The sequence below is a fragment of the Leptinotarsa decemlineata genome, unplaced genomic scaffold, assembly GCF_025532065.1.
Source record: "Leptinotarsa decemlineata unplaced genomic scaffold, Ldec_3_MD MMD2_tig00026336_RagTag_RagTag, whole genome shotgun sequence".
Lineage (NCBI taxonomy): Eukaryota > Metazoa > Arthropoda > Insecta > Coleoptera > Chrysomelidae > Leptinotarsa > Leptinotarsa decemlineata.
Window position 1 is genome coordinate 6,942,548 of NW_027412692.1, and position 18,187 is coordinate 6,960,734.

The following is an 18,187-nucleotide window of genomic DNA, read 5'->3' on the forward strand; positions in this document are numbered from 1 at the left end:
AAACAGTTTATGGACAACCCAAATTATGTGTAGAAAAATATGATATACATCCAGCAGAGGACTTTGTACAAGGCACAAGACTGTTGGAATGTGTTTCATGAAAAAGAAGGAAGCCCATGAGCGTTTTCCGGAGGCTTGTTGAAAATGAACAAGTATGATATCTCCCAAGCAGTAGAAAAAAAGCTCACAGAGGAGCCGCTATTTTGAAATTTCGTAGAGAAGCCAGAGCAGTCCATATACTTTTGAATTTTCCACTCGTTGTTTATTTCTTTCGTATTTTTAGATATTATTTCCACCTTTCGTACATGATTCATTAGCATATTTTTCATGCTAGGATTTTCAATGATTTTTTCCATTATCTCCGATTCAATTTCAAGTATCTAAGCTGCAATGCTGAGTAGTTTGCGCACCGTAGCAAAAGATATCACTTTCGCAATCGCCTCGTCTCCTTTATTAAGAATGTCTGCCATATTTGAAGACAAAATACCAGGTCTAAAATGTTCCAGACCACGGCTAATTCCGAAATCGGCTAATAATTTGTTAAGAGAAAATTTGAGTTGGTTAAAATCCTAAAACGAAACATTGGCGTGAAGTTATCCACAGATTTCTGGCCACACATGCCGACGTAGAGGAAAATAAAAATCTGTGGTTGGGATACAAAATTATTAGCGCCCGTACTAATATCTGTGGCTGGAAATACCTATTCACTATAGGTTGAACGTGAAATTATTAAGACTATTTGGTGTTCAACATTTTTATAGAGTCTTGAGTAGATTAAGGCGTTGATAATCCTTTTCTCATCAACAATACAGATTCAGAGAAAAATAAAATTGAAAATATTAGACTTACTTTCCAATACCCTATATAGAAATGATATCCGATGATGTGCGTCAATCAAAATCACACAACTTCCATAGTTTCTTGGGAAGATCAACTTGGTGATAACAGTTTTCTTGTCATCTAAACAGATTTCGAAAAAGAAATTGTTGAAACAATCAGACTCATTTTTTGAGATTCCTTGTATTCATGAAAACTACACAACTCTTATAGAATCTTGAATAGATCAACACAGTGAAAACCGTTATCTTGTTACCCATACAGATTTCGAAAATAAAATTGTTGAAACGATCAGACCAACTTTTTAAACCCCTTATAGAATTGAAACCAGATAATGTGCGTGCATAAAAATCGCATGAGTCTTATGGAATCTTGGGTAGATTGACGTAGTGATAACAATTTTCTTGTCACCCGAACAGATTTCGAAAACAAAAATGTTGAAACAACCAGAAGATGTGCGTTCATGAAAATTACACAACTGTTATAGAATCTTAGGTAGATCGATATAGTGAAAATCGTTTTCTTGTCACCCATACAGATTTCGAGAAAAAAATTGTTGCAACAATCAGGCTCACTTTTTAAAGCACCTTGTAGAATTGGAACTAGAAAATGTGCGTTCATGAAAATTACATAAATGTTAGAGAATCTTGGGTCGATCGATATAGCGTAAACCGTTTCCTTGTCACCCATACAGATTTCCAGGAAAAAATTTTGAAACAATCAGGCTCACTTTTTAAAACACCTTGTAAAATTGGAACTAGAAGATGTGCGTTCATGAAAATTACACAAATGTTATAGAATTTTGGGTACATCGATATAGTGTAAACCGTTTCCTTGTCACCCATACAAATTTCCAGGAAAAAATATTGACACGATCAGACTCACTTTTCAAAACACCTTGTAATATTGGAACTAGAAGATGTGCGTTCATGAAAATTACACAACTGTTATAGAATCTTGGGTAGATCGATATGGTGTAAACCGTTTTCTTGTCACCCATACAGATTTCCAGGAAAAAATTTTGAAACAATCAGGCTCACTTTTAAAACACCTTGTAAAATTGGAACTAGAAGATGTGCGTTCATGAAAATTACACAAATGTTATAGAATTTTGGGTAGATCGATATAGTGTAAACCGTTTCCTTGTCACCCATACAGATTTCCAGGAAAAAATATTGACACGGTCAGACTCACTTTTCAAAACACCTTGTAATATTGGAACTAGGAGATGTGCGTTCATGAAAATTACACAACTGTTATAGAATCTTGGGAAGATCGATATGGTGTAAACCGTTTTCTTGTCACCCATACAGATTTCGAGAAAAAAATTGTTGCAACAATCGACTCACTTTTTAAAACACCTTGTAGAATTGTAAATAGAAGATGTGCGTTCATGAAAATTACGCAACTGTTATAGAATCTTGGGTAGATCGATATGGTATAAACCGTTTTCTTGTCACCCATACAGATTTCCAGGAAAAAATTTTGAAACAATTAGGCTCACTTTTTAAAACACCTTGTAAAATTGGAACTAGAAGATGTGCGTTCATGAAAATTACACAAATGTTATAGAATTTCGGGTAGATCCATATAGTGTAAACCGTTTCCTTGTCACCCATACAGATTTCCAGGAAAAAATATTGACACGATCAGACTCACTTTTCAAAACACCTTGTAATATTGGAACTAGAAGATGTGCGTTCATGAAAATTACACAACTGTTATAGAATCTCGGGTAGATCAATATGGTGTGAACCGTTTTCTTGTCACCCATACAGATTTCCAGGAAAAAATTTTGAAACAATCAGGCTCACTTTTTAAAACATTTTGTAAAATTGGAACTAGAAGATGTGCGTTCATGAAAATTACACAAATGTTATAGAATTTTGGGTAGATCGATATAGTGTAAACCGTTTCCTTGTCACCCATACAGATTTCCAGGAAAAAATATTGACACGGTCAGACTCACTTTTCAAAACACCTTGTAATATTGGAACTAGAAGATGTGCGTTCATGAAAATTACACAACTGTTATAGAATCTTGGGTAGATCGATATGGTGTAAACCGTTTTCTTGTCACCCATACAGATTTCGAGAAAAAAATTGTTGCAACAATCGACTCACTTTTTAAAACACCTTGTAGAATTGTAAATAGAAGATGTGCGTTCATGAAAATTACACAACTGTTATAGAATCTTGGGTAGATCGATATGGTGTAAACCGTTTTCTTGTCACCCATACAGATTTCCAGGAAAAAATATTTACACGATCAGGCTCACTTTTCAAAACACCTTGTAAAATTGGAACTAGAAGATGTGCGTTCATGAAAATTACACAACTGTTATAGAATTTTGAATAGATCAATATAGTGAAAACCGTTCTCTTGTCACCCATACAGATTTCGAGAGAAAAATTGTTGCAACAATCAGACTCACTTTTTAAACATCTTGTAGAATTGGAACCAGGAGATGTGCGTTCATGAAAATTACACAACTGTTATAGAATTCAGAGTTGATTGATAAAGTGAAAACTGTTTTCTTGTCACCCATACAGATTTCGAGATAAAGATTGTTGCAAAAATCAGACTCACTTTTTAAAACACCTTGTAGAATTGGAACCAGAAGATGTGCGTTCATGAAAATTACACAACTGTTATAGAATTTTGAATAGATCAATATAGTGAAAACCGTTCTCTTGTCACCCATACAGATTTCGAGAGAAAAATTGTTGCAACAATCAGACTCACTTTTTAAAACACCTTGTAGAATTGGAACCAGAAGATGTGCGTTCATGAAAATTACACAACTGTTATAGAATTTTGAATAGATCAATATAGTGGAAACCGTTTTCTTGTCACCCATACAGATTTCGATAAAAAAATTGTTGCCTCAGACTCATATTTTGAGTCTGTAAATCTGTGTGGGTAACAAGAAAACGATTTTCACTATATCGATTCACCCAAGATTCTATAAGAGCTGTGTTATTTTCATGAACACATAACATATGGTTCCAATTCTACAAGGTGTTTCAAAAAGTGAGTCTGATTGTTGCAACAATTTATTTCTCGAAATCTGTATGGGTGACAAGAAAACAGTTTTCACACTATCAATCTACCCAAGATTCTATAACAGTTGTGTGATTTTCATGAACGCACATCTTCTGGTTACAATTCTACAAGGTGTTTTAAAAAGTGAGTCTGATTGTTGCAACAATTTTTCTCTCAAAATCTGTATGGGTGACAAAAAAACATTTTTCACTCTATCAATCTACCTGAGATTCTATAACAGTTGTGTTATTTTCATGAACGCACAACTTCTGGTTCCAATTCTACAAGGTGTTTTAAAAAGTGAGTCTGATTGTTGCAACAATTTTTCTCTCGAAATCTGTATGGGTGACAAGAAAACGGTTTCCACTATATCAATCTACCCAAGATTCTATAACAGTTGTGTAATTTTCATGAACGCACATCTTCTAGCTTCAATTCTACAAGGTGTTTTAAAAAGTGAGTCTGATTGTTGCAACAATTTTTTTATCGAAATCTGTATGGGTGACAAGAAAACAGTTTTCACTTTATCGATCTACTCAAGATTCTATAACAGTTATGTTATTTTCATGAACGCACATCTTCTGGTTTCAATTCTACAAGGAATCTCAAAAAATGAGTCTATTGCAACAATTTTTTTATCGAAATCTGTATGGGTGACAAGAAAACAGTTCCCACCATATCGATCTACCTAAGATTCTATAACAGTTATGTAATTTTCATTAACGCATATCTTTTAGTTCCAATTCTACAAAGTGTTTAAAAAAGTGAGTCTGATTGTTTCAATATTTTTTCCTGGAAATCTGTATGGGTGACAAAAAAACGGTTTTCAGTATATCGATCTACCCAAGATTCTATAACAGATATGTGATTTCCATGAACGCACATCTTCTGGTTCTAATTCTACAAGGTGTTTTAAAAAGTGAGTCTGATTGTTTCATTATTTTTTCCTGGAAATCTGTATGGGTGACAAGAAAACGGTTTACACTATATCGATCTACCTAAGATTCTATAACAGTTGTGTAATTTTCATGAACGCACATCATCTAGTTCCAATTCTACATGGTGTTTTAAAAAGTGAGTCTGATTGTTTCATTATTTTTTCCTGGAAATCTGTATGGGTGACAAGAAAACGGTTTACACTATATCGATCTACCCAAGATTCTATAACAGTTATGTGATTTCCATGAACGCACATCTTCTGGTTCTAATTCTACAAGGAATCTCAAAAAATGAGTCTGTTTGTTGCAACAATTATTTTATCGAAATCTGTATGGGTGACAAGAAAACAGTTCTCATTATATCGATCTACCTAAGATTTTATAACAGTTGTGTAATTTTCATGAACGCACATCATCTAGTTCCAATTCTACAAGGTGTTTTAAAAAGTGAGTCTGATTGTTTCATTATTTTTTCCTGGAAATCTGTATGGGTGACAAGAAAACGGTTTACACTATATCGATCTACCAAAGATTCTATAACAGTTGTGTAATTTTCATGAACGCACATCTTCTAGCTTCAATTCTACAAGGTGTATTAAAAAGTGAGTCTGATTGTTTCAATATTTTTTCCTGGAAATCTGTGTGGGTGACAAGAAAACGGTTTAAACTATATCGATCTACCGGAAATTCTATAACAGTTGTGTGATTTTCATGAACACACATCATTTGCTTCCAATTCTACAAGGTGCTTTAAAAAGTGATTCTAATTGTTGCAACAATTTTTTTCTCGAAATCTGTATGGGTGACAAGAAAAGAGTTTTCACTTCATCGATCTACCCAAAATTCTATAACATTTGTGTGATTTTCATGAACGCACATCTTCTATTTACAATTCTACAAGGTGTTTTAAAAAGTGAGTCTGATTATTGCAGCAATTTTTTTCCCGAAATCTGTATGGGTGACAAGAAAACAGTTTTCACTTTTTCGATCTACCCAAGATTCTATAACAGTTCTGTGATTTTCATGAACGCACATCTTCTATTTCCAATTCTACAAGGTGTTTTAAAAAGTGAGTCTGATTATTGCAACAATTTTTTTCTCGAAGTCTGTATGGGTGACAAGAAAACGGTTTTAACTATATCGATCTACCTAAAATTCTACAACAGTTGTGTAATTTTCATGAACGCACATCTTCTGGTTCCAGTTCTACAAGGAATCTCAAAAAATGAGTCTGATTGTTTCAACATTTTTGTTTTCGAAATCTGTTCGGGTGACAAGAAAATTGTTATCACTACGTCAATCTACCCAAGATTCCATAAGATTCATGCAATTTTTATGCACGCACATTATCTGGTTTCAATTCTACAAGGGGTTTAAAAAGTTGGTCTGATCGTTTCAACAATTTTATTTCCGAAATCTGTATGGGTAACAAGATAACGGTTTTCACTGTGTTGATCTATTCAAGATTCTATAAGAGTTGTGTGGTTTTCATGAATACAAGGAATCTCAAAAAATGAGTCTGATTGTTTCAACAATTTCTTTTTCGAAATCTGTTTAGATGACAAGAAAACTGTTGTCACCAAGTTGATCTTCTCAAGAAACTATGGAAGTTGTGTAATTTTGATTGACGCACATCATGGGATATCATTTCTATATAGGGTATTGGAAAGTAAGTCTAATATTTTCAATTTTATTTTTCCCTGAATCTGTATTGTTGATGAGAAAAGGATTATCGACGCCTTAATCTACTCAAGACTCTATAAAAATGTTGAACACCAAATAGTCTTAATAATTTCACGTTCAACCTATAGTGAATAGGTATTTCCAGCTACAGATATTAGTACGGGTGCTAATAATTTTGTATCCCAACCACAGATTTTTATTTTCCTCTACGTCGGCATGTGTGGCCAGAAATCTGTGGATAACTTCACGCCAATAAACGAAACAACTCATCTGGAAATGTGATACATGATTGTATCAGACGTTTACAGATCACGTATTATACCTTAATGGTGGTAGTAATTATTTCAAAATTGGAGTTATTTTGTTTTCAGCTGGATCTTGCCTTTTTTCAAATATGGTTACAACAGAGATCTAGAGGTAAAGGATATTTACAATGTTGTGAACGATGATAAGGCTGGGCCACTGGGTAATCTTTTGGAAAAGTAAGTATTTTCTGTTAAACCTGCTAAGTGTGTGCATTTTTTTATATTTGCAGAGCTTGGGAAAATGAACATAGGAAAGCTAAAAACGATCACAGACCGCCAAGCCTAAAACGAGCTATATACTGTGCTTTCTGGAGATCATATGCAATATATGGAGCGTTTATGTTCATTGAAGCAATTGTTTTGAAGTAAGATAATACTGCCGATATGCAAAATCTATTGAATGGCCTAAGAGACCCATTGAAAGTGATAATACGAAACTTTTTTATGTCACAGGTCTCTTCTGCCTTTAGTACTTGCCCAATATATAGCATATTTTGAAGAGAAAAATAAAATCTATGACATGGGGCTATGGCAACTGAATCATCAAGAAGCTGGGTGGATTCTTGGTACACTTGTGATATTCTTATCTTTTTTGTATGTGGTTATAATCCATTATGCTTATCTTTCCTGCAGAAGGATAGGTATAAGGATTCGGGTCGCTTGCTGCTCAGTTATCTACAGGAAAGTGAGTACTGGTTTTGATCAACTAATATATGATTGTTTGTACAAGACACAATATTTCATACTATGTCACAGGAACATCCAAAAGTTTGAAATAATATGTAAACTTAAATTGTTAATAGAAAGAATACACTTTTCATATGAGTATCTTTAGATTTAGGCCAAACTCAACTTATTTGTAGCGATTTTTTCATTGGAAATGTTCAGAAAATATAGCAATACATGTTGGCCTGTTTCTGCAGCGCTTTGGTTCAGTTTGAAGTCATAGAGAAATATTGACCGAAAATCACTCATAAAGTAATAAACTGAACAATTGAACAGGGTCAATACATAGACAACAAAGAGTTACAAAGACATGTGATATTATAATGTACAAAACTTTCGACATAACCTAATAAAACTAGTCACACCATCATCCCTAAGGTTGCATTGTTCGAAGATCGAAAAATTAAAATCTAACCTTGCAGTTGATATACTCTATCAGAAACATAACTGATTTGTAGATGCTCAAACTGAACCACGCCTCACTGGGTAAAACTGCTGCTGGTCAATTAGTGAATCTTCTGTCAAACGACGTGGAGCGATTTGAAACAGTTGCCAGATGGTTGCACTACTTGTGGATCATGCCGATTTCATTTGTGGTGTCTTTTTACATCATGACAGACAGCGTGGGGTTAGCTTCGATAGCTGCGATGGTGGTGATTGCAGTACAGGCTATTCCATTTCAAGGTAAGTGATGAAAAAAAAAATTGGTTGCTGCGCCAAGCAGTGTTGGTATTCTCAGTATCTGAGATTTATTATAGAAATATCTAGTACCAACGAAATTAGTGAGGGCGATGACATATCTACTTACAGAGACGCCATCTTTGAGATTCACAGAAAACTCAATCAACGAATATTAAAGATAAACAAGACTGCCAAGGCGATCTCTAACAAAACCATGCTTCGACATCTGTCTGTATCTGTAGAGTAGAGAGGGTGAATGTAGACCTTCAGCACTTAGACCACATGTGACCCATTGTACATTCTCCCAAGGAGTTGTCCTCTTAGGTCATTGTCCATCATGTCCTTTCCAGGAAGGTGTCATGTCCTTTCCACCTTCCTGGAAAGGACATGATGGACAGGTCTCTGGGAGACATCTCCTTTATATTGGCAGGTGTAGGCCAAGACTCGCCGAACACACACTCTCTTATTGACGATAACTCCGGACACTTACATAGAACATGCCTGACAGTTTCATTTTCCTGTTCACACATCCTGCATAGAGGTGTGTCCATTAGCCCCATATTGTGGAGGTGTTTCCTTAGTTGACAGTGGCCAGTCTGAAATCCTACTATTAAGCGTAGATTTTTCCTAATCATCGCCAGATATTTCTTCGGCGCCAGCTTCCCAGGGTCGCCAAGGGTGATCCTAGCAAAATTGCATCCTTTGATTTCATCCCATCTCTTTAGAGACTGAGCATGGGTGTGACGTTTGGCTGGTTCCGCAATTGTCGAAGTCATCAGGCCGTAGGTGCCACTGGGTCCTAAAATTCTTAGTCCAGCCGTTTTATTGGCTAAAGAGTCGGCAATGCGATTACCTTTACTCCTGTCGTGCCCTTTAATCGACGTTCGACATTAATCGCCCACCAATAAGGTACGTACCATATGGTTTCTTGGATCTCATGTGGATCAGTATCGTCTCAAATTCGACAATTTTGTTTGTTCACGTACTCATTCATCCAGGAATGGGCCTCGTCGCCTCATCAGTTGTCACCTGCTCGAGAGCCAATTCAGTGAATACACGTCATTGTTTATGGTCGATCAGCTTCAGTTCCTGAGTCAGTTGAATTGTGTACTCAAGTCACCACGCAAAATTTGCCAAGTTGTAGTCTGCGGAAGGCCGATTTCTTGTGAGGAGCGACGCTAAATTGACTCCCTCGGATTCTCCTGCATACTCTCACAGACAGCCGCGATGTTTTTGACAGATCTTTTCGCTTTGTGTTGGTCGATTGTTTACTGCACTCGTGTACCACATGGATAAACTACAAATGCATTGTTGGGCTCAACTATTTTTGGAGGACAAATCTGAGAAAGTGAAGACGACGAAATCTTTTTTCACAAAGACACTGTCTATGGGATGGAAAGAAAGCTCAATCGAAGAAATTTAAACATAAACGAGACTCTGCTTCGCGACTTCAGGAGTGGGACAAAAATGTATCCAGCTCTATGCAGTTACAAGATGAAATGATGCTGCTACTCCTGATTTGGGAAAAGAAGACGGAAGTAAAATCAATGCCGAGGGCATCAAGAAGAAAATAATAGCTAGTAATTCAAGTGGCAGTGATTATTCTGTATCATATGCAGAGTATGGAAGAGGAAAAGAATATTTTTAAGTAGGAATGAAACGTTAAACATTCAAACAGTCGTGTGAGTCGGAAAAGTGAATCTTGATATTGGTGAACGTAAATAAACATGTGAGAACAAAAAAAAAATGTCTGATGATCAAGCTATGGACGTAGAAAAATTTTTCTACGTCCATGGATCAAGCATTCAGTTTTATTCTTCATCAGCTTTATTAAAATCTGTAAAATCAGTGTTCATATTATTGCAGGATATCTGTCAAAGCTACAAGGGAGATTGAGATTAAAAATAGCTCAAAAAACCGACTACAGAGTGAAATTGATGAGTGAAATAGTATCCGGCATTCAGGTCATCAAAATGTATGCATGGGAGAAGCCATTCGAAAAATTGGTGGAACTATCTAGGAGGTGAGTTGAATACAAAAATAGGAATATGATTCAAGAAATCAAATAGTGCAATGATCGTTTGAATTAAATTGTATACAGTAACACCGATGTATGGGAGTCTTTTATTGGCAGAGTTACATGAAATTCGTTTTTGTTTTGAATTAGATCCAACAAAACGTGACACTTGTCATTGACAATCGTTATCTGTCAAAAATGACGTTTTCTCGAAAAAGAAAAAACAAGAATGACACCTTTATCGAATTCGGAAAAAACTCATTTGGAAAAGTTTCTTCTTCGACGAATATTCGTTAACTATTTTTTCAAGTAACAAAAGCTAATTTTTCAATATTGAAAGAGGAATATTTCAAGGAGAGATTAATTTTTGGTAAATAAAGGTTTTGACAAAAATGTGGCAATCTTCCAATGGAAGGATGAAACTCTTTTCAAATATATGGAGGCAATGCAAAGAAGTGACTTTCAGACACAAACTGGAGAAGAACTACTTTGATATAAAGATTGAATTACATGAGAGAAAAAATACTTTCGAAACAACTAATTTTATATAAACATTGAATTATACAAAAAACAATTTTAATTTTTTGAAAACTTATAAAACAACAATAAAAATTAATTGGCGCCATTGGGTGACTTCATTGATTCCAGTGGCCCATTTGCTTTTTCAGCTGCAGGAAAATCCAGAAAAACCTGCAGCACCACATCATCTGAAGATCTTGATCTGCCAATATCTTCTCTCTCACAAAACAAAATGTAGGGTGTCTTCAGAGGCTTCAATAAATTCAATACATCGCCAATACGACACGACTATCGTCAAACTTAAACCAGTCCGTTTCATATTTAATCAAGGCGTAATAATGACCAAATTTAACGCCAGAACCACAGTGAACAATGACTGCATGAATATTATAATAGTGGTCTGCTAGATTAAAGTGTTCATCTATTTCGAACCTTCGAAAAAGTTTGGTGCTTCCGTCAGAGGTTGTCTTGTTATTATTAGATTGACTGGTGCCTCAGCTATACTTGTTTTCTTATAACATTTACTTAGTTTGGCGCATGTTTGGCGATACAGTCGATCATCACCTCTTAAAAATTCCTGTTCGGTTTGTTCTACAAACAATCGTTATGGAATTGAATCAGATATCATTCACAGGATTGCTACACAAGGTAATATATGAAAAAGGTGAAATTTCGATTACAGGGAATACTGTCATTCTCAATGGCGGCCATCCGATGTTTCGGAATAAGACACTTGCCCCATTTCCTCTTCAGCACTAATCTGGATAACATTACAAAATGAAGCACTGAATTCATTTATAAAATTGCATCTTTATGTCAGGAATGAGTTGAATCTCTCATGTCATCAATGTCAGTACGTAATGATATTCATTCGCTCATTTGATTCTTTTCCAGCCAAAGGAATACTGTTTAATTTATATTTATATTTTTAGGAGAGATTAATTTTTTGGGAAAGGAAGGTTTTGGCTTTCTACTTCTCCATCTTGATACAAAAAAATAGGTGGAAGTCTTCAAAGAATATTTGCATTCTGAATTGAAAGTAATTTCAATGGAACTCCATCTATTTCTAAAGTCCCCAGCACGTGATATAACCCCGCAATCAATTCATTTTTCTAGAGTGACACATTTTTTTTTTCATTGGGGTTCCTGAAATTATATTCTTGCTAGTCTTATGAATTTCATCCCCAATATTGATGTACTTGATACTCAAAGTATATTCGATCATCTATTTTTTTTTCAATTCTGATTTTTTTTGTTGCTCTGTAGGTTATGTTAAAGTTTTGAATTATCTATTGTTTTCTTCCCTACTATAAACATGTATGTTTCTTGGGAAAACACTTGTTATTTTTGTTATTCTTTCCTCATTAGTGTAGGAGTGGAAAATATATTTATTAGAAACTAGATTTTTCTCAATAAATATAATAATGAACCATAAAACTGTTTGAAACAAGGCAAGTTTTCAGACTTCGATGTAAATTTAGTTTCATATCATATTCCAAATCTGTTTTCCGTTAACCAGCTGTCGCACCCCTACGAACGACAACCCTCAGAAGTCAAAACTTGTGCGAGCTAAGGATTAACGAGGTTTTACCTTTTAGCGTGTGATTCCTAACACGAGTTGGACGATAGCAAGTGAAAATCGATCGTTCAGACTCAGGCTTGAACTACCGACCAACACGGCAGTCAATTCGAGTGAGTGAACAAAGCACCCACGTCGAACCGCCTGACTACCGACCGAAATAATAAATGAAAACATAGAAAGTAGGTTGGGTTTCAATAAATATAATAAAAAATCGTTAATTTTGTTTCAAATAACATTCCAAATAATGAAAGAAAAAAAGCAAAAAAATTATGTTGAACGGTTTTATTAAAAAAAGACAATAATGATGTATATAATATACTAAATGAATTTAATTTGAAAAACTAAAAAACACGCTTTTAAAGAACATCGAACTGAAAAATTGAAAACATTTTTTTTAATAAGACTAAAACATTAACGAACGAAAAATAGTAGTATTATTGTGAAAAAACCGACGGCCGCCGGATATACAAAAAAATATGGCACTAAGCGCCCATGCTACTAGTATTTTTTGTTGGTTATTGTTTTAAGCTTATTCCGTGTTAGGAATCGCACGTTAAAAGGTGAGACCTCGTTAATCCTTAGCTAGCACAAGTTTCGACTTCTGAGGGTTGTCGTTCGTAGGGGTGCGACAGCTGGTTAAAGGAAAAACACGATTTTAAACAGATTTTTTTTATTAAAAAAAATATTTTCAACTTTTTAGTTCGATTATCTTTAAAAGCGTGTTTTTAAACTATATTAATTTTTCATTTTTTAGTTTTGTATGCTACAAAAGCGTTTTTTTTAAAGTTTTTTTAAACTATATTTATTTTATCTATCTATCTGCCCGCGAATAGATCAAGCAATAATGTCGATAATTATGTCAAATACAGATCCCGATTTTGGGAGTTACAAACAAACACACATACATACATACATACATACATACAGGTGAAGTTAATAAAAGCGTGTTAATTAAAAAAATAATTCGGAAGGTCTTAGGTAGTAGTAGTATTTACATTTGTCTGTCATTTGATAACCATATTGAGCTAGGAAGGAATAAATTTGAACTAACTGATTCTAAAACTTTTGTGAGTTGTGTATTTTTTTGAAGTACAGTACATACAGCAGTATAAAGTAGGTACATGTCAAAAATAACAAAAAAAATCTGTTCAAAATTGATAAAATTTGTTGTATAATCATTTCAAATGACTTTTATTTCGAAATTGACTAAAATAATGCCCATATTCATTATACAGTTCGAAAAAAGCCATTTTTGCCAGATAACGAATGATATACCGAAGTCAAAATTCATGTAGAAAGTCTCTTATGAAAATGAGTACTAGTTTGTTGTCACTGAATACCCCAAAAGATTACCTTACCAATTGAAACGTGGTGGAAAAATTTTCTGTCAATTCTGAGTTGTTCTTGATCATTGAATGCATAATTTGTATCAACTTACATTTATTTTTCAGATACGAAGTAAATTACATCACGAAAACTTCCTACATAAAAGGATTCACATCGGCACTCGCAGTTTTCACAGAACGGTTCATTCTTTACCTCATCGTTGTGGTAAATCTCTTCTTAGGCAAGCTACCTACAAGCGACGTAGTTTTCTCCATGGCTCAATTGATCAATACCATCCAGTTGTATATGTGTATATTTTTTCCCGCCGCTCTAGCAGCCTACTCCGAAGCTAAAGTATCGGTGAAGCGGCTAGAAAACTTTTTGCTTCTCGAAGAGAGGAATCTCGTATTGACAGATAGTACCGAAGATGTGAAGGAACCAGGACTGGTAGAAATCAAAAACGCCAATGCCAGTTGGATGTCCGAACCAATCGTCGATACTTTGGTAGATATAAACTTGAAAATACCTCCTGGGACACTGTGTTGTGTAGTGGGGAACGTTGGATCCGGAAAGAGTTCCTTGCTTCACTTGCTTCTCAAAGAAATGCCTTTGAAGAAGGGGTCCATAGAAGTGAAAGGACACGTGTCATATGCTTCTCAAGAACCGTGGCTGTTCGTCTCCAATGTGCGAAACAACATCCTTTTTGGACAGCCCTACCTGAAGAACAGGCAAGTTATAAAGGTGTTTTAATGAAATGAATGGAAACACTTTTGTCTTATTACCACTAGTTAATTTTATTTATTACTGGAGTTTTTTCCCAACACCAAACCGTTATTTTAACACCTCGACACGTGTTTCGATCACCAAGTGATCAACTTCAAGAGGAAGATCAAACTAGTATGATCTTTCTTTTGAATGTAATAAATGACCGTTGGGTCTGAATTGGCGATCCCTTATATACTACTAATGATATATAATAATTATCTCAGTTATGTTTGAAGGTGATTGACAATGTTTCATGATGAATTTCACTAGTTCGGACTTCCATTGTCTACTATATAAAATTATTTGAAATCCCTGAAACAACTAAAAAAGAAGAATTGAAAATGAATAGCTGAAAATAACAATTATATTAACCAAAATAAACCTGAAACTCTGTTATACGAAGGAAGGTCTCGAGAAGGAACTAGACATCATCAAAAATGATCTTCAACGGAATGGCGTGTGTTTTGACAGTCTCAAGCCAGTAATAAAATGTCATAAGCTGGTCGAGCTGAGTATTACAATCACTCTCCATATACGATAGCATAGTCGGCGAAGGCACGCAAAAATAGATGTTGACGTTAGGAAAAACTAGTAGTACCTTCAGTACACGGTTTAGTTTTTTTTTTATTGTTTATTGTCTTGCATATCAGAAATTTAGTTTGTTTTCCTTCGGTTTGTTTATCATCCACCGATTCTTATTATTACATTTTTCTGTTGTTTTGTTGTTCCTCAGTTTTATTTTTTATTATTCAATATAATATTTTATTTACAAAGTCGAGTTGTTTTCTTTCAAAACTCCAACTTCGTAACCTCCTAGAAAAGAAAAACAAAAGCTGCGAACTCTCAAAATTCTAAGAAAAATCTACTTAAGACCTTTTCTTCGTGAAAAAGGTCGAATTCATGTTTTCTTTCGGACATAGCCTACTAATCCAAGAAAAAAATTTGATGTGAAGTTAGTACTTCACAGAGTCCAAAAAAAAAATCAAATTTTACAATTGAAACACGGGTCGAGGTGTTGAAATAACGGTTTGGTGTTGGGATAAAACTCAAGAAATATGCATTAAGGTTCCAAACAGTGCATTAAAAGTATTGTGGAAGTTGTGGGTCACACAACTTCACCCTTGTATAACTCACTTGGTATATTTCAATATAGGCATGTTATCTTAATGAATTACCAATATTTTTCAGATATGACGAAGTGGTAGATGTGTGCGCTCTTGAAAAAGATTTCAAACAATTTCCCTTTGCCGATAAAACAATGGTGGGTGAAAGAGGAGTTTCTCTAAGTGGTGGACAAAGGGCTAGGATCAATTTAGCCAGAGCGGTATACACTGAAGCGGATATTTACCTTTTTGACGACCCACTTTCAGCCGTTGATACGCATGTTAGTAAACATCTTTTCGAAAAATGTATCAAAAACTACTTATGCAAAAAAACTCGAATACTAGTTACTCACCAGTTGCAATACTTGAAGGAAGCAGATATGATTATCTTTATGAATAATGTAAGTTGAATTGATGTAAAAAAAAAAGGTCTGAGATTCGACATCTGGAAATGAAATTATTTTTCTTAAGGAAAAAAGTTTGATGATTTTTTGGTTGCAGGGCAAGATCGAAAAAGTAGGAACTTTTTCTGAAATATCAGAAAGTGTACTTAGAGATTTCGAGAGGCAAGAATCGAAGAATGATAATGAAAAAGACGAACAAGAAAAATATCAAAGAGAAAGAATCAAGTCGATAGTTTCCATCGCGGTAAGTTTTTCCAATATGAGTAAAAACGTTAATAGTCGTGTACCACACGGATCAGTTATTGGACCCGTTCAACTTCTATGTTATGTATACCCACATTGATCTAAATGTCATAAAAAACCATTTGAATCTTACTGAAAACATTTTCTTTCAAGTAGAAAATAATTTTTCGAAAGTTCACAAGCATTTCTTTCAAATGTTTCCAGTTTTTTTTTGTTCCACTGAATTTACATTCAATAACCCTGAGTAAAATGAATTTCTTGAGATGATTTGAATAATGAACATACGTTGAACTTTTATTTTCCCGTGCCTCAAAAATATGTTTCATCAAAAATTTGCTTTGGTTTACAGAGCTCGGGAAAAGAAATTGAAGAAGAAGAACCAGAAGAAACCCACGAACTGTTAGAGAAAGGAAGCTTATCTGGTGCTTTGTACTTGGAATACTTCAAAAGTGGATCTGGCATACCTTTTCTATTGTTTTTGGTTATTCTTTCATTTGTTTCTCAAGCATTTTGCAATTTTTGTGATTTGTGGGTCACTCACTGGTAAGATTTCAACATTTACAAAGCTAATCATGGGCAGCAGATGTCCCGTATATATCACCTATTCAAAAACTTCTTATAAAAATTAATTCAAATTTGAATAAAAATTAATTATGGAAATCAATTCAAATTTGAACTCAATAATCACACACCTCAAGTAATGTGGAATAGTTCATGATGATTCCGGCGTCGGCATGCCTTTTGTAGATGTAAAAAATTCAGGCAAAAGGACTGAATAGCCTTAAAAATTATAAAAACGAGTTTATTGCCACAAAACGTAGTTGATAGTCATTTTCAGTATGTCTGAATATGTCATTAAATAATGTCAAGATTATTACTTTCTCATTGTTTGTGTGAATCCATCTCTGCTATTATTATTGTATAAAGATTCCAGAGAGGACTTGATTTAAAGTTCAGGATGGATTTTTAAAGAGCATCTCAGACATTTCTGATTGAAGCTTTTCGTGAATAACTTTGTATAACCAAAAAAATGTTTAGCTTCTATACTGAGTACACTGAACCTGGGAATAATAAATTTGTATTTCAGGACTAATATGGAGAAAATAAGATTTTCGAACATTGATAATTTCACTAACATCGCCCAATTTTTGATTAATGACAATGAGACATCTGGGATTTCAACTCCAACCGAAGGACTTTCTTTCAGTATTACAAATGAAAGTAATACATTTGATGCCCAAAACGATTTACCAAAACCAGAGAGCTATGCAGTTATTTATACAATTTTCATAGTCGGATCCATTGTATTGTCAACAGCAAGAGCCATCGTATTCTACAAAGTATGCATGAACTCTTCCAAAGGACTCCACAACAGGATGTTTGCTAATGTTTTGAAGGCCCCTATGAGATTCTTTGATACTAATCCTTCAGGTTGGTGAACGTTTTCATTCTTCATTTCTTTTCCTTTCATATTTGATAGTTTTTCATTTATTCAATTCCATGTGAGAGTCGAATACTAGAAAGTTCGAAGAAATTGAACTAGTTTGAACATTAATTCCGAAATCACTATAGTTCGGAAGCAAGAAAAGCAAACAGTGAATAATTGAAATAATTGTGAAAATGATAAAGTGTAGTTGAAGTTATCAAGAATCCACGCTGGATCAGTCAGTAACTGTTGAATGTTTTTCATTCAGGCAGAGTGTGACGAATCGGAATTGTCAAAACATTACAAATAAATTCATCTAACTAAAATATTGGTTGAATTTAAGTTGCCTCAATTTGATGCCACAGTTTATTACATTTTGAAAAAACCTGCTTCTTATTCAGAAAAAGAAGAACTGTTAAAAATACAGATTGATACTACGTGCCAGGACAGAATTACAAAACTGTGTGCTAAGTAAAGATAAACTTCATACATGGTTGGGAACGAGATTAGGAAATGGATCAATAAGATATATTAAAGAGTATTGGTATTCCTGGGAATTGGGAATACACAAGATGAAACTATACAA

General features: G+C 34.4%; 1 protein-coding gene across 1 annotated transcript in view; it reads left to right on the forward strand.

Moving 5' to 3' along the window:
* LOC111503007 (ATP-binding cassette sub-family C member 4) overlaps nt 1-18,187 on the forward strand; it is a 28,615-nt gene that overhangs the window by 4,820 nt on the left and 5,608 nt on the right. Inside the window, exons 2-11 of the mRNA XM_074183295.1 lie at nt 6,876-6,986; nt 7,040-7,174; nt 7,263-7,494; nt 7,994-8,219; nt 10,083-10,239; nt 13,786-14,388; nt 15,614-15,929; nt 16,030-16,176; nt 16,525-16,718; nt 17,263-17,606. Of these exons, the coding sequence (XP_074039396.1) occupies nt 6,876-6,986; nt 7,040-7,174; nt 7,263-7,494; nt 7,994-8,219; nt 10,083-10,239; nt 13,786-14,388; nt 15,614-15,929; nt 16,030-16,176; nt 16,525-16,718; nt 17,263-17,606 (2,465 nt within the window). The remainder of the gene's footprint in view (nt 1-6,875; nt 6,987-7,039; nt 7,175-7,262; nt 7,495-7,993; nt 8,220-10,082; nt 10,240-13,785; nt 14,389-15,613; nt 15,930-16,029; nt 16,177-16,524; nt 16,719-17,262; nt 17,607-18,187) is intronic.